Source organism: Pezoporus wallicus, unplaced genomic scaffold (assembly GCF_028554395.1).
Source record: "Pezoporus wallicus isolate ANWC-B61680 ecotype Strahan unplaced genomic scaffold, APGP_CSIRO_Pwel_v1 contig_8581, whole genome shotgun sequence".
NCBI classification, from domain to species: Eukaryota; Metazoa; Chordata; class Aves; order Psittaciformes; family Psittacidae; genus Pezoporus; species Pezoporus wallicus.
In genome coordinates this window covers 53,819-77,220 of record NW_026642605.1, presented here as the reverse complement: position 1 = coordinate 77,220, position 23,402 = coordinate 53,819, and the positions used below count along the sequence as shown (strand labels likewise).

Below are 23,402 nucleotides of genomic sequence, written 5' to 3'. Positions count from 1 at the left end.
CCAATCCCCTCCCAGCCTACCCCAGTCCCCTTCCAGACCATCCCAGTCCCTCCCAATGCCCTCTAATACCCCCAGTCCATCCCAATGCCCTCCAATCCCCTCCCAGCCTATCCCAGTCCCCTTTCAGACCATCCCAGTCCCTCCCAATGCCCTCTAATACCCCCCAGTCCATCCCAATGCCCTCCAATCCCCTCCCAGCCTACCCCAGTCCCCTTCCAGACCATCCCAGTCCCTCCCAATGCCCTCTAATACCCCCCAGTCCATCCCAATGCCCTCCAATCCCCTCCCAGCCTACCCCAGTCCCCTTCCAGACCATCCCAGTCCCTCCCAATGCCCTCTAATACCCCCCAGTCCATCCCAATGCCCTCCAATCCCCTCCCAGCCTATCCCAGTCCCCTTCCAGACCATCCCAGTCCCTCCCAATGCCCTCTAATACCCCCCAGTCCATCCCAATGCCCTCCAATCCCCTCCCAGCCTACCCCAGTCCCCTTCCAGACCATCCCAGTCCCTCCCAATGCCCTCTAATACCCCCCAGTCCATCCCAATGCCCTCCAATCCCCTCCCAGCCTACCCCAGTCCCCTTCCAGACCATCCCAGTCCCTCCCAATGCCCTCTAATACCCTCCCAGTCCATCCCAATGCCCTCCAATCCCCTCCCAGCCTACCCCAGTCCCCTTCCAGACCATCCCAGTCCCTCCCAATGCCCTCTAATACCCCCCAGTCCATCCCAATGCCCTCCAATCCCCTCCCAGCCTACCCCAGTCCCCTTCCAGACCATCCCAGTCCCTCCCAATGCCCTCTAATACCCCCCAGTCCATCCCAATGCCCTCCAATCCCCTCCCAGCCTATCCCAGTCCCCTTCCAGACCATCCCAGTCCCTCCCAGTGCCTTCTAATACCCTCCCAGTCCATCCCAATGCCCTCCAATCACCCCCCCAGTCTATCCCAGTGGCTCCCACCCCCTCCCGTCCAGCAGGGGGCACCTGTAGACGCCCACGACCACGGCGTGGTCCCTCTCGTAGGGCTCCAGCGTCAGCTGCTCCTGCGGCTTCATCCTCTCGGCCGCCATGCGCCGGACCTCCCCCGCGAACACGGCCTCGGGCGCCGCCGTCGAGTCGATGCAGTTCGCCTGCAGGGGGCGCCAGAGCACGGCTCAGAATAGGGCGCCCCCTGCTGCGGGGGGGGTGAGGTGCACCGGGGAGGGCGCCCCCTGCTGGGGAGGCTGACCCCATACTGGGGACCAGTGACTTCATACTGGGGACCAGTGACTCCATACTGGGACTAAATGGGGAGCAGTGACCCTATACTGGGGAGCAGTGACTTCATACTGGGGAGCAGTGACCCCATACTGGGGACCAGTGACCCTACACTGGGGAGCAGTGACCCTATACTGGGGAGCAGTGACTCCATACTGGGACTAAATGGGGAGCAGTGACCCTATACTGGGGAGCAGTGACTCAATACTGGGACTAAATGGGGAGCAGTGACCCCATACTGGGGACCAGTGACCCTATACTGGGGAGCAGTGACCCCATACTGGGGACCAGTGACTTCATAATGGGGACCAGCGACTCCATACTGGGAATAACTGGGGACCAGTGACCCTGTACTGGGGAGTAACTGGTTCCCAGTGCCCTGTTACTGGTTCCTATGCCCCATTACTGGTCCTTATTGGTTCCCAGTGACAGGGCACTGGTCCCCAGTGTCTCATTAATAGGTCTTACTGGTTCCCAGTGTCCCATTACTGCTCCTTACAGGTTCCCATTAGCCTGTTAACGGTTCCCAGTGCCCTGTTACTGGCTCCTATGCACCATTACTGGTTCTCAGTATCCCAATAATGGTCCTTACTGGTTCCCAGTAGATAGTGACTGGTTCCCAGTGCCCTATTACTGGTCCTTATGACTTCCCAGTGTCCCCTTACTGCTGTCTATTGCCCCGTTACTGCTCAGTGCTGGTTCTCAGAGCTTGGTACTGGTCTGTACTGGTCTGTACTGGTGTTACCTTGATGGAGATGAGGAAGTGGCCGCCGCGGCGCAGGAAGTGCTGTGCGTTCAGCGCCACGATGCGCGTCTGGTCCGGCTGCGCCACGTCCGCGAAGATGACGTCCACCATGCCTACGGGTACGGGCACGGACAATGGGACACGGGCCCCAGAGAACCCAAAGGGAGCCTCCAAATCCCCTCGAAACCCGGAGCATCCCAGGACGCACCAATCAGCATGCGGTACTTATGGGGATGCCGAGCATCCTCGATGACCGGGATAACGTTGGTCCTTTTCTTGGCCACGTTGATGAGATCCCGACCGGAGCGATGGGAGAATTCCACAGCGTAAACCAGGCCCTCCTGGGGACAAGGAGGACACCCATGGGTGCTGGCATCAATGGGGCCCTCAGCATCCCTATGGACACAGTGCCATCACCCATAGGACATCAGTGGGATCCTCAGCATCCCTATGGACACGGTGCCATCACCCATAGGACACCAATGGTGCCCTCAGCATCCCTTTGGACACGGTGCCATCACCCATAGGACATCAGTGGGATCCTCAGCATCCCTATGGACACAGTGCCATCACCCATAGGACATCAGTGGGATCCTCAGCATCCCTATGGACACAGTGCCATCACCCATAGGACATCAGTGGGATCCTCAGCATCCCTATGGACACGGTGCCATCACCCATAGGACACCAGTGGTGACCTCAGCATCCCTTTGGACACGGTGCCATCACCCATAGGACATCAGTGGGATCCTCAGCATCCCTATGGACATGGTGCCATCACCCATAGGACACCAGTGGTGCCCTCAGCATCCCTTTGGACACGGTGCCATCACCCATAGGACATCAATGGTGCCCTCAGCATCCCTATGGACACGGTGCCATCACCCATAGGACATCAGTGGGATCCTCAGCATCCCTTTGGACACGGTGCCATCACCCATAGGACATCAATGGTGCCCTCAGCATCCCTTTGGACACGGTGCCATCACCCATAGGACACCAGTGGTGCCCTCAGCTTCCCCATGGTCCATGTCCCGCCCCCCCACGGCGCTCACCGGCCCCACGATGTCGGAGACGTGGGACACGGTTGTCCCGGAGGCTGCTCCCAGGTAGAGGACCTTGGCTCCGGGCTGGATGTGGATCTGGTCGATGCCGCCCAGGATGGCTGCGGCCAGCTTGGAGCGGAAGGGGTTCCAGGCGCGGTATTCCACCTTGGTGTCCCCGTCCTGGGATACGGACACGGCCCCGGGATGTGCTTTGGATCCCCACAGACTCCCAGTGCCACCAGTGAGGGGCTGGAGAAGGTCCTGCGGTGTCCTCCACTTCTCCCAGTCCGTCCCAGTCCCTCCCAGCTGCCCCAGCACCTATCCCAGTCTATCCCAGTGCCCTCCCAGCCTATCCCAGTACCTCCACGGAGATCCTCTTCTCCCCATAGACCGACTCTCCTGGCACCAGGTTGCGGGTGACCAGAGCGTCCTCCCGGCCCCGGCAGATGAACACCCCTGGAGGGGGGACACACGGACCCACAAGTGACCCCCAGTCCATCCCAACTTATCCCAGTCCATCCCAATCCCCTCCCAGTCTATCCCAGTCCATCCTAATCCCCTCCCATTCCATCCCTACCCCATCCCACTCTATCCCAATGCCCTCCCAGTCTATCCCTGTCTATCCCAACCCCATCCCAATCCCATTCCATCCCTGCCCCATCCCAGCCTATCCCAATGCCCTCCCAGTCTATCCCAGTCCATCCCAATCCCATCCCATTCTATCCCATTACATCCCAGTCTATCCCATCCCATTACAACCCAGACTATCCTATTCTATCCCATCCCAGTCTATCCCATTACATCCCATTCCCATCCCAGCCCATTCTATCCGAGTCTATCCCATTACATCCCAGTCTATCCCATTACATCCCAGTCTATCCCGTTACATCCCATTCCCATCCCACCCCATTCTATCCCATTACATCCCATTCCCATCCCATTACCCGGGTGCCGATGTGGCTCCACCGTCACTTTCTTGCCCCCCCGGAAGCCGCCGCGGGAGGCTCCGCCCCTCCCGCCTCTGGTCCCGCCCCTTGCACCTCCTCGGCCACGCCCCCTGGGGCCGGCCCCGCCCCCTCGGGCCCCACCCCGGGGCTGGAAGCCGCCTCCTGCAGAGAGCAATGGGATCCAATGGGATGGACTGGGAGGGGATGGGGACGGACTAGGATGGGATTGGGATGGACTGGGAGGGGATTGGGATGGACTGGGATAGACTGGGATGGGATTGGGATGGACTGGGAGGGGATTGGGATGGACTCGGATAGACTAGGATGGGATTGGGACAAACTGGGATAGACGGATGGGATTAGGATGGACTGGGATGGGATTGGGATGGACTGGGATAGACTGGGATGGGATTAGGATAGACTGGGATGGGATTGGGATGGACTGGGATAGACTGGGATGGGATTAGGATAGACTGGGATGGGATTGGGATGGACTGGGATAGACTGGGATGGGATTGGGATGGACTCGGATAGACTGGGATGGGATTGGGATGGACTGGGAGGGGATTGGGATGGACTGGGATAGACTGGGATGGGATTGGGACGAACTGGGATGGGATTGGGATGGACTGGGATGGGATTGGGATGGACTGGGAAGAGATTGGGATAGACTGGGAGGAACAGGGGCTCTCCCAGCTCCGTACTGGGAGCACTGGGAAGGTCCCCACTTACCTCGGCCCCCGCGGAAGCCGCCGCGTCCCCCCCCCCGGGGGCTGAACCCTGTGGAACTGGTGTTAAACTGGGAGCACTGGGAGCACGGGGCTGCAGGCTCCCGGTATTCCCAGTCTGGTTCAAGCAAACCCCCCATCCCTCCCAGGCAACCCCACCCCGCTCATCCCAGTCCCCCCCAGTTCTATCCCATCACATCCCAGTCCTCCCAGGCCCATCCCACTCCCATCCCAATTGTCTCCTATTAGATCCCATCCCCACCCCATTCCCTCCCTTTAGACCGCATTCCCATCCCATTCCCCTCATTCCCATCCCATTCCCACCCCATTCCCCCCCATCCCCACCCCATTCCCCCCCCACTGGCTCCCATTAGATCCCATTCCCACCCCATTCCCATCCCATTGGCTCCCATTCCCCCCCATTCCCATTCCCATCCCATTGGCTCCCATTAGATCCCATTCCCCCCCATTTCCATTCCCATCCCATTGGCTCCCATTAGATCTCATTCCCATCCCATTGGCTTCCATTCCCCCCCATTCCCATCCCATTCCCCCCCCCATTGGCTCCCATTAGATCCCATTCCCACCCCATTGGCTCCCATTCCCCCCCATTCCCATTCCCATTTCCCCCCCATTCCCATCCCATTGGCTCCCATTCCCCCCCATTGGCTCCCATTAGATCCCATTCCCACCCCATTCCTATTCCATTGGCTCCCATTAGATCCCATTCCCACCCCATTGCCCCCCATTGGCTCCCATTAGATCCCATTCCCCCCTATTCCCATCCCATTGGCTCCCATTAGATCCCATTCCCATCCCATTGGCTCCCATTCCCATCCCACTGGCTCCCATTAGATCCCAGTTGATCCCAGTCCGGACCTGGCCTCATCCCACGTGCCGCCCCGACAACACCGGAACCGGAACTGCCTCCTCTAAACCCCGCCCCCTTTAGACGTCAAGGCGCCGTCCCGCGCCGCTGGGTCCTAGTGCCCGCCCGGGGGGTGGTTTTGGGGTGGAAAAGGGGGAATTTGGGGGTTTCGGGGGGGATTTGAGGACAGAAATGGGAAATTCTGGGTAGAAGTAAGGGTTTGGGGGATAGAAATTGGGGATTTGAGAGAATATGGGGCTAAAAATGGGGTCCGGAGGGGGATTTGGGTATAAAAACGGGGATTTTAGGATTTCTAAGGGCGATCTGGAGGTTTGGGGGGTTCTGATGGTATTTGGGGACAGAAATGGGAATTTGGGGGGTTTCTCGGGGGGATTTAGGACATAACCGGACATTTCGGGTGTCCTGAGGGCTCCTGGGACCATTCTGGGGGCTGAAGGGGCGCTTTGGGGCACGAAAGGCTTGTTTAAAGCCACGCTGGGGTGTTTCGGGGGCCATTCCGTGCTATTTTGGGTCCATTCCGTGCTATTTTGGGTCCATTCTGTGCTATTTTGGGTCCCGCCCATCCACTTCCTGGCTCCTCCCACCCATGGCGTCGCTCAGGCCTCCCTCTTCCTCCACGGGGCCGCTCCCTCCGCCGCCCGCTGCCGTCTCTATGGTCCCCCCCCGGTTAAGTCTATGGGGCCGAGTGCGGCGCGTCACTTCCGGCGGCGCTCTGCGCTTCCGCTGCGTCTCGGTGGTTCCGGCCTGAAAGTGACTTTGAGCGGAGACGGGTGAGGGACTGGGATGAACTGGGATCAATGGGATCAATTGGGATCAATTGGGATCAATGGGAGCGCCATTGGGAGCAATGGAGGGGGCGCTGGGATCAATTGGGATCAATGGGAGCGCCATTGGGCACAGTGGGGGGGGGGGGGGGGCGCTGGGATGAACTGGGATCAATGGGATCAATTGGGATCAATGGGAGCGCCATTGGGATCAATGGGATCAATTGGGATCAATGGGAGCGCCATTGGGAGCAATGGGGGGGGCGCTGGGATCAATTGGGATCAATGGGAGTGCCATTGGGCACAGTGGGGGGGGGGAGGCGCTGGGATCAGTGGGATCAATTGGGATCAATGGGAGCGCCATTGGGATCAATGGGGGGGGGAGGCACTGGGATGCAATGGGGTCAATGGGATCAATTGGGATCAATGGGAGAGCCATTGGGCACAGTGGGGGGGGGGGAGGCGCTGGGATGAACTGGGATCAATGGGATCAATTGGGATCAATGGGAGTGCCATTGGGATCAATGGGATCAATTGGGATCAATGGGAGCGCCATTGGGCACAGTGGGGGGGGCCGCTGGGATGAACTGGGAGCAATGGGGCCGTTACTGGGAGGGCCCCAAGGGGTTACTGGGAGCACTGCGGGGTTGTAATTAACCCCGAGAGTATTAATTAGTGCAAATAGGTTTAATTGACCTATTAATTACCCTATATTAGCCTTCTGTTTGTCATTAAGGGGGGGGCAATTACTCCTAATGGCCATTAATTACCCAAGGGGGTTATTAATTAGCCCAGGGAGGGTATTAATTGACCCTAGAAGGTATTAATTAGTCTATTATGGGTTAATTAACCCATTAATTACCCTTTATTAAGCCTTTCCTTCTATTACCATTACCTTCCTCGTTACAAAGTGGGGCATTAATGCTACCCGGGGGGAGGGGGGTGTTAATTCCTCCTAATGACCATTCATTAGCCCATGGGGGTATTTATTAAGGACAAGAGGTGTTAATTAATGCCAGGGTTCTTAATTAAGGCCGGGGGTCTTAATTACCCCATTGTGGATTAATTAACCCCATTAATCACCTCTTATTACCCCTGCTTCCATCCTTCTCACCTCTTGCTTTAACCCCCCCAATAGAGCGTTAATGACCCCATTAGGGCAATTAATGACCCCAAGGGGGGCCTGTTAACGAAGCAGGGGTTAATTAGCAGCTGTTAATTGCTCCCCCAGGCCATGGCTGAGGACATCCAGGCCAAGCTGAAGCGCTACAAGACGGCTCCGTTCGACAGCCGCTTCCCCAACCAGAACCAGACCAAGAACTGTTGGCAGAACTACGTCGGTAGGGCCACGAGGATCCCATGGAAGGGGCTCCGGAGCAGCGGGATCATCCCAGACCCCCTTCCTGATGTCCTCCTGCTCTTCCCATCCACAGATTTCCATCGGTGCCAGAAGGCCATGGCAGCCAAAGGGGCGGACGCTGCTCCTTGCCAGTGGTACTACAGGGTCTACAAGTCCCTGTGTCCTACTTCTTGGGTGAGTGGTGTCCGGGGGCGGGGTCAGCAGGAGGTCCATGGGCTTGTGGGGAGCACCAAGGGGGCCCTATGGGGCTCGGGGGGGGGTCAGCAGTAGGTCCATGGGCTTGTGGGGAGCACCAAGGGGGCCCTATGGGGCTCAGGGGGGGGCTCAAGGTGGCTGGGTTCTTCTTGGGTTCCTTTTTGTGTCCCCATGATCCTCAGGGTTTCCAGGTTGTCCCCATGCTCCTTGGATTCCCCATGGTTTTTCCACAGTGTCCCTATGGCCATCGAGGTCTCCAGGGTATCCCCATGATCTGTGGGTTCCTCTTGGTGTCCCCATGCTCTTTAGGTCCCCTATGATGTCCCCATGGCCCTCAAGGTCCCCATGGTGTCCCCGTGGCCTTCAGGGTCTCCAGGTTGTCCCCATATTCCTTGGGTTCCCCATGGTGTCCCCATGGCCATCAGGGTCTCCAGGGTGTCCCCGTGATCAATGGGTTCCTCTTGGTGTCCCCATGCTCTTTAGGTCCCCTGTGCTGTCCCCGTGGTGTCCCCATATTCCTTGGGTTCACCTTGGTGTCCCCATGTCCCTCAGGGTGTCCCCATGATCTATGGGTTCCTCATGGTGTCCCCATGGCCCTCAAGGTCCCCACAGTGTCCCCATGATGTCCCCATGGCCCTTGGGTTCCTGTTGCCTTCCCCATGCTCCTTAGGTCCCCTGTGGTGGCCCCACCATCTGTGGGTCCCCCCCATCATCCCCAAGCCCTTCCTGTTGCCACCATCCACCCTCTGATGTCCCCATGATGTCCCCCTGATATCCCCATGATGTTCCCCATGATGTCCCCATGATGTCCCCTATGCTGTTCCCTATGATGTCCCCATGATGTCCCCTATGCTGTTCTCTATGATGTCCCCCATGATGTCTCCCATGATGCCCCCATGATGTCCCCATGATGCCCCCCATGATGTCCCCATGATGTCCCCCATGATGCCCCCCATGATGTCCCCATTGATGTCCCCATGATGTCTCCCATGATGTCCGCCCTACAGGTGACAACTTGGGATGAGTATCGTGAAGAAGGGATCTTCCCAGGCAAGATCTGAGCATCTCCAGCCCCAAGGAGGTGACACCGGTGTCACCATGGTGATGGCAGCTGATGTGGGCCACCACGGGGTTGGAGGGGGCAACGTTGTCACCTGCCTGGTGGCCAATAAAGGGTTCAACTGCTCCATGGAGTACTTTTGGAAGGGGTGGAGGGGGTCCCATGGTGGTGGTTGGTGGCCCCATGGTGATGTTTGGTGGCCTCATGGTGGCCCCGTGGTGATGTTTGGTGTCCCCATGGTGGTGTCCCCTTGGGGCAAGCCATGTACCACACCACAGACGCCCTTGAGGTACCACCAAGAAGCTTTTATTCCTTCCCAGTGGTGGTGGGATGGGCACAGGAGGTGCCAGCCCCCACACTGGGGGTCCCATGGGTGCTCCTTGTGGACCCGCGGATCCTATGGGACCAAAGGGAGCACTTGGAGGGGCCGGAGGCCCAGGACCTGCCCCACCATGGCCCCGGGGACCGCCAGGGTCTGGGTGAGGCCTTGCAGGGGGAGAGCTCCAGGCAGGAGACCTGCAGGAGGATATGGGGCCATGAGCACCTCCATGGCCCATCCATCCATCTCCAATGGCTTCATCCATCCATCCATCTCCAATGGCTCCATCCATCCATCTCCATTGGCTCCATCCATCCATCTCCAATGGCTCCATCCATCCATCCATCTCCAATGGCTCCATCCATCCATCTCCATTGGCTCCATCCATCCATCTCCAATGGCTCCATCCATCTCCATTGGCTCCATCCATCCATCTCCAATGGCTCCATCCATCCATCTCCATTGGCTCCATCCATCCATCTCCAATGGCTCCATCCATCCATCTCCATTGGCTCCATCCATCCATCTCCATTGGCTCCATCCATCCATCTCCATTGGCTCCATCCATCCATCTCCAATGGCTCCATCCATCCATCCATCCATCATCCATCTCCATCCAGCCCCATGGTATGTCGTCCCCCCCCATGTCCCCACCTCACCTGTGACCAGGTCCCTTGGCAGCAGCTTCCGATGGGGACCGCCGTTGTCCTCAGGGCACCACGGGGCTGTTGGGTGACACAAGGGAGACATCATGGAGAGGTGGAGAACATCATGGAAGTATGGAGAGAAACCATGATGGACACGTGAAGATCATCATGGAGGTCACCACGGCCATGGAGAGGTGATGGGGGGGGACAGTCCCATAGGGGACACCACTAGGGGACACATGGAGAGGTGGAGGTCTTTGTGGACACGTGGGGATGTCCTAGATGGACACATAGGGATGTCATAGATGGACACAGGGATGTCCTAGATGGACACATAGGGATGTCCTAGATGGACACATAGGGATGTCCTAGATGGACACAGGGATGTCCTAGATGGACACATAGGGATGGACACATAGGGATGTCCTAGATGGACACAGGGATGTCCTAGATGGACACAGGGATGTCCTAGATGGACACATAGGGATGTCCTAGATGGGCACAGGGATGTCCTAGATGGACACATAGGGATGTCCTAGATGGACACATAGGGATGTCCTAGATGGACACAAGGATGTCCTAGATGGACACATAAGGATGTCCTAGTTGGACACACAAAGGGGAACACGGACAGGTCAAGATGACCTCCATGGACCCATAGCCCATGGAAAGCCACCAGATATGCCCACATCCATCCCACCCCCTGCCCCCTAACTCACGGCACACATCTGGGACGCTCCAAGGCTCCACTCGTGCCCCAGCCTGGAGACAAGCATCTTCATAGGCCCTCAGGACCTCCTTGAGGACCCCCTTGGCCCCAGGAGCCTCACAGAGCTCCCATAGGCACACGTCGAAGAAGACCCCGGGGTTGACCATGGGGTGGCAGCTCCCAAAGGGGCCCCGCGGAGCACGGAGGACGCCGCAGAGCTCCCCATGGACAAAGGCTCTTTTGGGGGCCTGGTGGCAGGGGGGACACGCAGGGCCCGGGCAGGGCCGGTGGCACCCGGTGCCGGTGGCCACGAGGTGGTCGTTGGAGGGGTGGCCGTCGAAGTTGCCGCAGAGGCCGCAGGTGAGGTTGCGGTGGTGGGAGGCCAAGGTGACGGCCACGGAGTGGCCGGGGCCGGCGGTGACGGTGAGGCCGAAGGTGGTGCTGAGGACCACGGAGGTGGTGCTGTGCTGGTGGGACAGGGACACGCAGGTGGAGCGGTCCTCGAGGCAGAAGGGCAGAGGGAGAGGGATTCCGTCCAGCTGGGGGGGCAATGGGGACAAGGGGGTCATGTCCTGCTCATCCCTCCCCATCCTTCTCCATCCCCATCCCCCTCCATCCATCCACATTGCCATCCATCCCCATCAATCATCCACACCCATCCCCATCCATATTCACCCATCTTCACTCCCATTCATCCCCATCCAGCATCTCCATCCCCATCCATCCCCATCCATCCCCATCCATCATCTTCATTCATCTCCATCCCCATCCACCTCCATCATCTTCATCCCCATCCATCTCCATCCATCCCCATCCATCATCTTCATTCATCTCCATCCCCATCCATCATCTCCATCCCCATCCATCCCCATCCATCTCCATCCATCCCCATCCATCATCTCCATCCCTCTCCATACCCATCCATCATCTCCATCCACCTCCATCCACCTCCACCTCCATCCATCCCCATCCATCCCCATCCCCTCCTCACCTCCACCTCCCGGCTCTTCCCTGCCCTCATCACCCATCTCCTCTTCTCCATGGTGACCACCACGCTCCTGCCTCCTTCCGTGGGGTCCCTGATGCTGACATCGAAGCTACCTTGGGCCTTCTGGTGCCCACAGCTCCGGGCCACCACGTAGGAGCAGTTGTCCCCGACGGCCACGGCCGCCCCATCGAAGGTCACGAAGTGGCGCTGCCCCACGGCGCGGCAGCTCCCCACGGCACCCGACGCAGGCGCTTTTGGCCCCACGGAGCACCCAGGGGTGCTCCTGGCCTCCAGGGGGGACACGCAGCCGGGGACGCAGGAGGAGTAATGTGTGCCCGTGGGGCACTTGGGTGCTGGGGGGAGAGGAGAGGGTGGTGGGGTTGGGGTCACCTTTGGGTGCTCTATAGATCCCCCTTTGGATGCTCTATGGGTCCACCTTCTCCCTCCCCATCCCACCTTGGTCTTATGGACAGTCTATGGGTACTCTATGGGTCCTATGGATGCTCTATGGGATCCTATGGATGCTCTATGGGTCCATGTTGTCCCTTCCCATCCCACGTTGGTCCTATGGGTATTCTATGGGTCCATCTTCTCCCTCCCCATCCCACCTTGGTCCTATGGACAGCCTATGGGTCCTATGGGTACTCTATGGGTCCTACGGATGCTCTATGGGTCCACATTGTTCCTTCCCAACCCTATCCCACCTTAGTCCTATGGATACTCTGTGGGTCCTATGGATGCTCTATGGGTCCATCTTCTTCCTCCCAACTCCACCTTGGTCCTATGGATACTCTATGGGTCCTATGGATGCTCTATGGGTCCACCTTGCCCACCCCCCCAATAACCTTGCTCCCTGGGCTCTCTATGGCTCCCACGGCTCCATCTCCCCCCCTTCCACCCCTTTCCATGGGCATCACTCACGGCACAAATCCTTCCCTCGCCATTGCAGGGCCGTGATCCCAACGCTCCGACAGGCCGCGGCGTAGGCAGCCAGCACCCGGCACGTCCCACCCGGATGGCACCCGTCGGCCACACAGTCCCGGTAGTAGGTGCCGGGATGGACGAGGCCGTGGCAGCGCCGGAATGGTCCTTCCTTCCTCACCATCACCCGGCACTCCTCCTCCTCCTCCTCCTCCTTCTTCCCGCATCCCATCGCATCCCGGCATTCCCGTTGCTCACTTCCCACCTTCCACTTGTCCTCCTGCCCCACATCGTTGCGGGGGTCCCCGTCCATGTCCCCACAGAGGCCGCAGAGGTGCCCCCCAAGTGGTGCTGGGGCCGTGATGCTCACCCAGCGGTGGTGGCCATCGAAGGTCAATGCCACCCCATGGCGGGTGCCCATGGTCACCTCCCAGCCCCGGCGCTCCAGGGTGAGCCCCGAGGTAGGGGAGGTGTAGGGCAGGCGGATGGGGATGCCGTCGACCTGGAATGGGGTGGGAATGGGGCGGGAATGGGGAGGAAATAGGGGGAAATGGGTGTTATTGGGGGAATGGAAGGAAATGGGGTGGGAATGAGGGGGAAAAGGGGTGGGAATGAGGGGAGATGGGGGAAAGTAGGGGGGAATGGGGTGGAAATGGGATGGAACAGGGGGTCCCAAGGTGGTCCCTCAAGGCCTCACTCCACCTTCTCCCCCCCATCCCTCACACCACCCTACTCCCCACTGTAGCTGCTCACCGTGACCAAGCCGGGCTCCAGCCCCACACGCGTGCGTCCCACCAGGATGTCCACCCCATGGAGGCCACCGGGGCCGCCCCGGAGCAGGACACGGAAGGATCCGGGCCCAGAGCAGATCCCGGTCAAGAGGTGGCCGCAGGAGATGGGGAAGTGGTGATGGAGGCGGTCGAAGGTGCGGAGGTGCCCCATGCCCAGCACGGAGCAAGTGGAGGTGGTGGGGCTGGAGGTGGAGGTGGGGCTGGAGGTGGGCAATGGAAGGGGTTGGGGGGGACAAGGCTCCTGGGGGTATTTGGGGATGCAGGGGGGAACTGGGAGGGGGGGGAGAGGAGAAAGGGGTTAGTGATGATGGTGGTGCAGGCAGGTAATGGTCATCATCCATCATCATCCATCATCATCCATAATCATCATCCATCATCATCATCATCATCCATCATCATCATCCATCATCCACCATCATCATCCATCATCCACCATCATCCATCATCCACCATCATCATCATCATCCACCATCCCCATCCATCCCTCACCCATCCCCACCACCCCACTCACCGCACGTCCTCTCCTCTCCCTCCTTGTCCTTGTCCTGGCTGCAGACTCCACAGAGCTGCCCCCTGAGCCCCATTGGGGCCGTCACGGTCACGGCGCCGTCCCCCCCCATGGCCACCCGCACTCCCATGGACGTGGTCACCCTGCGCTGGCCCCCACGGCGCTCCACACGCACCCGGCCTCCCGCCAGCACCAGGGGCAGGCGGGATGGGTGCCCGGATACCTGTGGGAAGGGAGAGCTTTGGGATGGGATGGAGATGGCATCATCATCATCATCATTATCATCATCATCATTGTTATCATCATCATCATCCATCATTATCATCATCATTGTCATCATCAGCAGCAGCGTCATCATCATTGTTATCATCGTCATCATCGTTATCATCATCATCCATCATTATCGTCATCATCATTATCCATCATTGTCATCATCATCCATCTTTGTCATCATCATCATCATCATAATTGTCATCATCGTCATCATCCATCATCGTCATCATCCGTCATCATCATCACCATCATCATCACCATCACCCATCACCGTCATCATCACCCATCCTCACCACCACCTATCCTCACCACCACCACGTCCTCACCCTGGCCACGGTCTCCTCTCCACGGAGCAGAACCACCTCAAATCCATCCCCACGGATGCTGACGTGGTTGAAGGTGGCTCCTGGTCCTCTCCCCACTTGGCCTCCAGCGGTGACCTCGAGGGAGGGCAATTGGGTGCTGCAGGTGCTCACCAAGGCTTGGGTGCAAGCCGGGCTCAAGCCATGGGTCTTCCCATCAAAGGCCCGGTAGCGCCACCGGCCCAAGATGTGGCAAACAAGGGGGGGTTGTGGCACATGGATGCACCTGGGGGTGCTTCCCACCACCCTGCACGTGCTTCCATGGGGACAACGGACATCATGGCACGACGGCTTCTTGAGGACGCATTTGGGCCACCCTTCCACCCCTCGGCACGCGGTTCCCGGCGGGCACTGCACCTGGGAGCACGTGGGCTTGGTGGGGACGCACGTGGGGCGCTCTTGCACCATCTGACACCCCGTCCCCGGCGGGCACTGCACCTGGGAGCAGCTGGGCTTGGTGGGGACGCACGTCGGCCAGTCCTCCACCAGGTCACAGGAGGTCCCCGGTGGGCAGCGGACGGTGGCACACGATGGCTTGATGGGGACGCACGTTGGCCACCCGCCTTCCTCATGGCAGGAGGTACCGGTGGGGCAGCGCACGGAGGAGCACGCGGGCCGGCATTGGGGCTGCCCATCCACCACGTGGCACGTGGAACCCTCGGAGCACCTCAAGGTGGAGCAGGTGGCTTTGGAGGGCACGCAACGGGGGCTGTCCTGCCCCGGGTGGCACACAGAGCCCGGTGGGCAGGAGATGCTGGAGCAGGAGGCCATGGGGATGCTCCGGGTCATCCGGATGCACTTGGGCCACCCTGCCACCAGCCTGCACGTGGTCTCGACTGGACAACGAAGGTCGTGGCAAGAGGGGACGCGGACGCAGCGGGGCCACCCGTTGAGGACCTTGCAGCCCATGCCCACCGCGCACTGGAGGTGGTGGCAGGAGGGACGGGTCACGCACGCAGGGTGACCATGGAGCAGCACGCAGGCGGTGGGAGGAGGACAGGGGACATGGTGGCAGGACATGGGGAGGGAGACGCAGTGGATGCCAATGCAGGACATGGGGGGGGAGGAGAAGCTGGGGGTCAAGGGGGGGCTCGGTTTATGGTGGCCCCAGGACATGGAGGTGAGGAGGGGGTGGGTGGGAAGGCAGCGGGGCCACCCATTGACCACGGTGCAGGTGGCACCCAGGGGACATTGGGTGTCGCTGCACGAGGGTTGGTGGTGGACACATTGAGGCCAACCATTGGTCATTTTACAGGTGGTCCCCATGGGACATTGGAGGTCAAGGCAGGAAGGTCTCCTTATGGAGGCCTTGGTTTGGATGCACCTTGGCCAACCATCAACCATTTGGCAGGAGGTCCCCTTCTGGCATTGGACGTCACTGCATGAAGGTTGGTGATGGACACATTGAGGCCACCCACTGACCATGTTGCAGGTGGTCCCTTTGGGACATTGGAGGTCACTGCATGAAGGTCTCATTATGGAGGTCTTGGGTTGGACACATTGGGGTTGGCCATTGACCATGTTGCAGATGGTTCCATGGGGACACTGAAGGTCACTGCATGAAGGTCTCCTTACAGAGGGTTTGGCTTGGATGCATCTTGGCCAACCATCAACCATCTGGCAGGAGGTTCCTTTCCCACACTGGACATCACTGCATGAAGGTTGGTGATGGACACATTGAGGCCACCCATTGACCATGCTACATGTGGTCCCTTTGGGACATTGGATGTGGCTGCAAGTAGGTCTCATAATGGAGGTCTTGGTTTGGATGCATCTTGGCCACCCATTGACCATCTGGCAGGATGTTCCTTTCCCACATTGGATGTCCTGGCAGGAAGGCTGGTGATGGACACATTGAGGCCACCCATTGACCATGTTACATGTTGTTCCCTTAGGACATTGCAGGTCACTGCATGAAGGTCTCCTTATAGAGGTCTTGACTTGGGTGCATCTTGGCCAACCGTCGACCATCTGACAGGAGGTTCCCTTCTGGCATTGGGTATCCTGGCATGAAGGTTGGTGATGGACACATTGAGGCCACCCATTGACCATGTTACATGTGCTCCCTTTGGGACATTGGATGTGGCTGCAAGAAGGTCTCATAATGGAGGTCTTGGCTTGGATGCATCTTGGCCAACCATCAACCAACTGGCACATGGTCCCCTTCTGGCATTGGATATCCTGGCAGGAGGGTGGGTTGTGGACACATTGGGGTTGGCCATTGACCATGTTGCAGGTGGTGCCCGTGGGACATTGGATGTGGCTGCATGAAAGTCTCCTTATGGAGGTCTTGGCTTGGATGCATCTTGGCCAACCATCAACCATCTGGCAGGAGGTTCCTTTCCCACACTGGACATCACTGCATGAAGGCCTGTGATGGACACATTGGGGCCACCCATTGACCATGTTGCAGGTGGTCCCTTTGGGACACTGGAGGTCATTGCATGAAGGTCTCCTTATGGAAGTCTTAGTTTGGACACATCTTGGCCACCCATTGACCATGTTGCAGGAGGTTCCCTTCTGGCAATGGATGTCACTGCAGGTTGGTTGGTTGTGGACACACTGGGGTTGGCCATTGACCATGTTGCAGGTGGTTCCACGGGGACAGTGGAGGTCGCTGCATGAAGGTCTGATAATGGAGAACTTGGACTGGACACACTGCGGTTGGCCATTGAGCATGGTGCAGGTGGTTCCTTTGGGACATTGGAGGTCATTGCATGAAGGTCTCCTTATGGAGGTCTTGGCTGAGATGCATCTTGGCCAGCCATCAACCATCTGGCAGGAGGTCCCCTTCTGGCACTGGATGTCTTGGCATGAAGGTTGGTGATAGACACATTGAGGCCACCCATTGACCATGTTACACGTTGTTCCCTTTGGACACTGGAGGTCACTGCAGGAAGGTCTACTAATGGAGATCTTGGATTGGACGCATTGTGGTTGGCCATTGACCATGTTGCAGGTGGCACCCTTTTGACACTGGACATCACTGCATGAAGGTTGGTGATGGACACATTGAGGCCACCCATTGACCATGTTGCAGGTGGTCCCTTTGGGACACTGGAGGTCGCTGCATGAAGGTCTCCTAATGGAGGTCTTGGCTTGGATACATCTTGGCCAACCATCAAGGATCTGGCAGGAGGTTCCCTTCTGACACTGGATGTCACTGCAGGTTGGTTGCTGATGGACACAGCGAGGTTGACCATCCAGCATCTTACACGTGGTCCCTTGAGGACACTGGAGGTCATGGCAGGAAGGTGGCCTTGGGGGTACCTTGGTCTGGACACACTGGGGTTGGCCATTGACCATGTTGCAGGTGGTTCCATGGGGACAGTGGAGATCATTGCATGAAGGTCTCCTTATGGAGGTCTTGGCTTGGATGCATCTTGGCCAACCATCAACCATTTGGCAGGAGGTCCCCTTCTGGCATTGGACATCATGGCATGAGGGGGGGGTGTGGACACACTGGGGTTGGCCATCGACCATGTTGCAGGTGATGCCCTTGGGACATTGGAGGTCACTGCATGAAGGTCTCCTTATGGAGGTCTTGGATTGGATGCACCTTGGCCAACCATCAACCATCTGGCACATGGTCTCCTTTTGGCATTGAATGTCCTGGCATGATGGTTGGTGATGGACACATTGAGGCCAACCATTGACCATGTTGCAGGTGCTCCCTTTGGGACATTGGATGTGACTGCAAGTAGGTCTACTAATGGAGGTCTTGGCTTGGATGCACCTTGGCCAACCATCAACCATCTGACAGGAGGCCCCCTTCTGGCATTGGACATCAGTGCATGAAGGTTGGTGATGGACACATTGAGGCCACCCACTGACCATGTTGCAGGTGGTCCCTTTGGGACACTGGAGGTCGCTGCATGAAGGTCTCCTTATGGAGGTCTTGGCTTGGATACATCTTGGCCAACCATCAAGGATCTGGCAGGAGGTTCCCTTCTGACACTGGATGTCACTGCAGGTTGGTTGCTGATGGACACAGCGAGGTTGACCATCCAGCATCTTACACGTGGTCCCTTGGGGACACTGGAGGTCATGGCAGGAAGGTGGCCTTGGGGGTACCTTGGTCTGGACACACTGGGGTTGGCCATTGACCATGTGGCAGGTGGTGTCTTTGGGACATTGGAGGTCATTGCATGAAGGTCTCCTTATGGAGGTCTTGGCTTGGATGCATCTTGGCCAACCATCAACCATCTGGCAGGAGGTCCCCTTCTGGCATTGGATGTCTTGGCATGAAGGTTGGTGATGGACACATTGAGGCCACCCATTGATCATGTTACACGTTGTTCCCTTTGGACACTGGAGGTCACTGCAGGAAGGTCTCCTAATGGAGATCTTGGATTGAACACATTGGGGTTGGCCATTGACCATGTTGCAGGTGGCACCCTTTTGACAGTGGACATCACTGCATGAAGGTTGGTGATGGACACATTGGGGCCAACCATTGACCATGCTACACGTTGTTCCCTTTGGACACTGGAGGTCACTGCAGGAAGGTCTACTAATGGAGATCTTGGATTGGACACATTGGGGTTGGCCATTGACCATGTTGCAGGTGGCACCCTTTTGACAGTGGACATCACTGCATGAAGGTTGGTGATGGACACATTGAGGCCACCCATTGACCGTGTTGCAGGTGGTCCCTTTGGGACACTGGAGGTCGCTGCATGAAGGTCTCCTTATGGAGGTCTTGGCTTGGATACATCTTGGCCAACCATCAAGGATCTGGCAGGAGGTTCCCTTCTGACACTGGATGTCACTGCAGGTTGGTTGCTGATGGACACAGCGAGGTTGACCATCCAGCATCTTACACGTGGTCCCTTGGGGACACTGGAGGTCATGGCAGGAAGGTGGCCTTGGGGGTACCTTGGTCTGGACACACTGGGGTTGGCCATTGAGCATGTTGCAGGTGGTTCCATGGGGGCATTGGAGGTCGCTGCATGAAGGTCTCCTAATGGAGGTCTTGTCTTGGATGCATCTTGGCCAACCATCAATGATCTGGCACATGGTCCCCTTCTGGCACTGGATGTTGCTGCAGGTTGGTTGCTGATGGACACATTGAGGTTGACCATCCAGCATCTTACACGTGGTCCCATGGTGACATCTCACCTCAGCACAAGTTGGCCTCATCTTTGGTGCTTGCTTTGGGATGGGACGTGCATTGGAAGTCTTCCTTGGCCCAAGCCAAGCTGGAGGAGCTCCCTGGTGATGGACCAGGCCTTTCTGCACACATCGAGGCCAACCACGCTCCATGGAGCATGAGGTCCCTTTGGGGCACCAGAAGCTGCTGCAGGAAGGGGGGTTATGGATGCACTTAGGCCAAGACCCAACCATCTGGCACATGGTGCCCTTGGGACACTGGATGTCCCCGCATGAGGGCAGGGGACCAACACACTTGGGCCACCCATCCAGCATCTTGCACACGGTCCCCTTCTGGCAATGGACCTCTTGGCATGACGGTGGCTTGAGGAGCACGGAGGGGTGGGAGATCTTCATTGGGCCACACCAAGGCCACCCATCCACCATGTGGCACACGGTTCCTTGCTGGCACTGGATGTCATCGCAGGAAGGAGGGTGCTGGACGCAGCGTGGTTGGTTCTCCATCACCTTGCAGGAGGTGCCTTTGGGACATCGGACATCTCGGCACAGTTGGCTTGGGGATGCCTTGGTTGGGACGCACCGTGGCCAACCGTTGACGGCATGGCACCTGGCTCCTGGCTGGCACTGGATGTCCCGGCAGGTGGGTTGGGCTTGGACACAGTGAGGCCACCCATTGGTCATCTTGCAGGTGGTCCCTTTAGGGCATTGGATGTCACCACAAGAAGGTCTCCTCAAGGACGTCTTATCTTGGACACACCGGGGCCAACCATCAAGCACCTTACACGTGGTCCCTTGGGGACAAGGGTGCTGGTGGCACGAAGGTGACCTCTGGAGACCTGGAGGGGACGGAGCTTCCCTTAGGAAGAGCTGCTTCCGCACGCACTTGGGCCACCCGTTGACCATCTTGCATTGGGTGCCCTTGGCACAGCGAATGAGGTGGCAGGATGGGGCGAGGTGGACGCACTTGGGCCAACCCCCAACCATCTTGCACCTCATGCCTTCATCGCACTGGAAGAGGCGGCACGAAGGGGTGGGGAGACACTTGGGTCTCCCGGCCACCATGTGGCACCGGGACCTTCCCTTGCATTGGAAGTTGTGGCACGAGGGCTTGGGGACACACTTGGGCCACCCATTGACCATCTTGCATTGGGTCCCTTCTCCACAATGGATGTCCTTGCATGAGGGCAATGGGACACACTTTGGAGACCCTTCAACCATCTTGCATTGGGTTCCTGCCCCACAACGGGTGTTCTGGCATGATGGGACTGGAAGACACTTGGGCCACCCATTGACCATCTTGCATTGGGTCCCTTCTCCACAATGGAAGTTGAGGCATGAGGGCAATGGGACACACTTTGGAGACCCTTCAACCATCTTGCATTGGGTTCCTGCCCCACAATGAATGTCCTTGCATGAAGGCAATGGGACACACTTGGGCCACCCATTGACCATCTTGCATTGGGTCCCTTCTCCACAATGGATGTCCTTGCATGAAGGCAATGGGACACACTTTGGAGACCCTTCAACCATCTTGCATTGAGTTCCTGCCCCACAATGGATGTCCTTGCATGAGGGCAATGGGACACACTTGGGCCACCCATTGACCGTCTTGCATTGTGTTCCTGTCTTGCAATGGAAGTTGAGGCATGAAGGCAACGGGACACACTTTGGAGACCCTTCAACCATCTTGCATTGGGTCCCTGCTCCACAATGAATGTCCTTGCATGAAGGCAATGGGACACAATTGGGCCACCCATTGACCATCTTGCATTGGGTCCCTTCTCCACACTGGAAGTTGAGGCATGAGGGCAATGGGACACACTTTGGAGACCCTTCAACCATTTTGCATTGAGTCCCTGCTCCACACTTGATGTCCTTGCATGAAGGCAATGGGACACACTTTGGAGACCCTTCCACCATCTTGCATTGAGTCCCTGCTCCACACCGGATGTCCTTGCATGAGGGCAATGGGACACACTTGGGCCACCCATTGACCATCTTGCATTGTGTTCCTGTCTTGCAATGGAATTTGAGGCATGAAGGCAATGGGACACACTTTGGAGACCCTTCCACCATCTTGCATTGAGTCCCTGCTCCGCAATGGGTGTTCTGGCATGATGGAAGTGGGACACACTTGGGCCACCCATTGACCATCTTGCATTGGGTTCCTTCTCCACACTGGAAGTTGAGGCATGAAGGCAACGGGACACACTTTGGAGACCCTTCAACCATCTTGCATTGAGTCCCTGCTCCACATTGGATGTCCTTGCATGAGGGCAATGGGACACACTTGGGCCACCCATTGACCATCTTGCATTGGGTTCCTTCTCCACACTGGAAGTTGAGGCATGAAGGCAACGGGACACACTTTGGAGACCCTTCAACCATCTTGCATTGAGTCCCTGCTCCACATTGGATGTCCTTGCATGATGGAAGTGGGACACACTTGGGCCACCCATTGACCATCTTGCATTGGGTCCCTTCTCCACAATGGATGTCCTTGCATGAGGCCAACGGGACGCACTTGGGCCCATTCTCCATCACTTTGCAAGTTCTCCCAGGTCCACATCGCACCCCGAGGCAGAGCTTGGATCCGCTTGGGATGGATGGATCTGGATCTGCCCCTGGAATGACACCAAGGAGCGCCATGAGCAGCAGCTCAACCCTTTATGAGACACCAGAGAAGCCACCGCAGCCTGGGACAGTTTCTTCTGGTGGCCAGTTCCCAACTGGATTTGGTCTCCTTCCAGCCAGTGAAGCTCTTCCCTCCCTTAGGTCCATGCCCATGGGAGGATGGAAGGGACAGGGATTCTCCAAGGGCTTGTATAGGGGTTTAGACCTTGGGGTTCCTCATTCAAAAGGGGATTTGCGGTGGAAAACAACCAATTTGGGGCTTGGAGAAGGAAAAGGAGAGGTGGAAAAGACAGATTTTGGAGGGGGAAAAAACAAATTCGGGGTGGAAAAGTCCAAATCTGGAGTGGAAATGGCCAAATTTGGGTCAGAAAAGGTAGATTTGGGGCAGAAAAGGTAGATTTGGAGTGGAAAAGGAAGATTTGGGGGGAAAAGGACCAACTCGGGGTGGAAAAGGCAAATATGGGGTGGAAAAAGGCCAAATTTGGAGTGGGAAAGACAGATTTGGGGTGGGAAAGGCAGATTTGGGGTGGGAAAGGCAGATTTGGGGCAGGAAAGGTCAGAATTGGCGTGGAAAAGGAAAATTTGGGGTGGAGGGAGTCAATCTGAGGAGAAAAAGAGGGATTTTGGCCAAATGGGACTCACCACAGTGGAGCAGGAGCCAAGCCCAGAGGAGGAAGGTCCGAGGAGGCCCCATCTGCCCCACAGGTTGGAGAGAGGATGGTGAGACCCCATAGAACCCCATAGACACCAGTAGACCTCCCATAAACACCCCAGGATGGAAATGGGACCCATCCTGCTCCATAGACCACATAGGTCCCATAGACCCCGTAGAATGCCCATAGACACTCCATAGACTCCCATGGACACCCCTCAGATAGCCCATAGACCCCATAGACAGCCCATAGACCCCCCAGTATGGCAATGGGATCCAGGACCCATAGACTCCATAGAACCCCCCTGGACACCCCCTAGACAGCCCATAGACACCCCACAGACCCCCATGGTCCTCATAGAACCCCATAGACATCCCCAGTGTGAAAATGAGCTCTAGATGTCCAGGACCCACCTTGCCCCATAGACCCCCATGGACACCCACAGACCCCCCCCATAGACCCCCATAGCACCCCCATAGAGCCAGAACTCACCACTC

General features: G+C 57.7%; 3 protein-coding genes across 3 annotated transcripts; 1 reads left to right on the top strand and 2 right to left on the bottom strand.

Moving 5' to 3' along the window:
• Positions 1–938: 938 nt before the first annotated feature.
• On the bottom strand, positions 939–5,639 carry FBL (fibrillarin). Its single transcript, XM_057430914.1, has 8 exons — positions 5,600–5,639; positions 4,725–4,772; positions 3,990–4,154; positions 3,407–3,501; positions 3,055–3,225; positions 2,208–2,340; positions 2,000–2,112; positions 939–1,127 (listed from the first exon to the last, which is right to left on the bottom strand). Exons 1-8 carry the CDS (start codon positions 5,607–5,609, stop codon positions 939–941), a joined length of 924 nt encoding a protein of 307 aa, XP_057286897.1. The 5' UTR covers positions 5,610–5,639.
• Positions 5,640–5,852: 213 nt separating this feature from the next.
• On the top strand, positions 5,853–9,115 carry LOC130610811 (cytochrome c oxidase subunit 6B1). Its single transcript, XM_057430913.1, has 5 exons — positions 5,853–5,918; positions 6,296–6,379; positions 7,605–7,713; positions 7,807–7,907; positions 8,936–9,115. Exons 1-5 carry the CDS (start codon positions 5,853–5,855, stop codon positions 8,987–8,989), a joined length of 414 nt encoding a protein of 137 aa, XP_057286896.1. The 3' UTR covers positions 8,990–9,115.
• A 4,186-nt stretch (positions 9,116–13,301) lies between these two features.
• Positions 13,302–22,990, bottom strand: LOC130610810 (zonadhesin-like). The gene is made up of 6 exons (XM_057430912.1): positions 22,895–22,990; positions 18,581–22,242; positions 17,970–18,049; positions 14,471–15,578; positions 13,853–14,094; positions 13,302–13,545 (listed from the first exon to the last, which is right to left on the bottom strand). Exons 1-6 carry the CDS (start codon positions 22,944–22,946, stop codon positions 13,302–13,304), a joined length of 5,388 nt encoding a protein of 1,795 aa, XP_057286895.1. The 5' UTR covers positions 22,947–22,990.
• Positions 22,991–23,402: the final 412 nt, after the last annotated feature.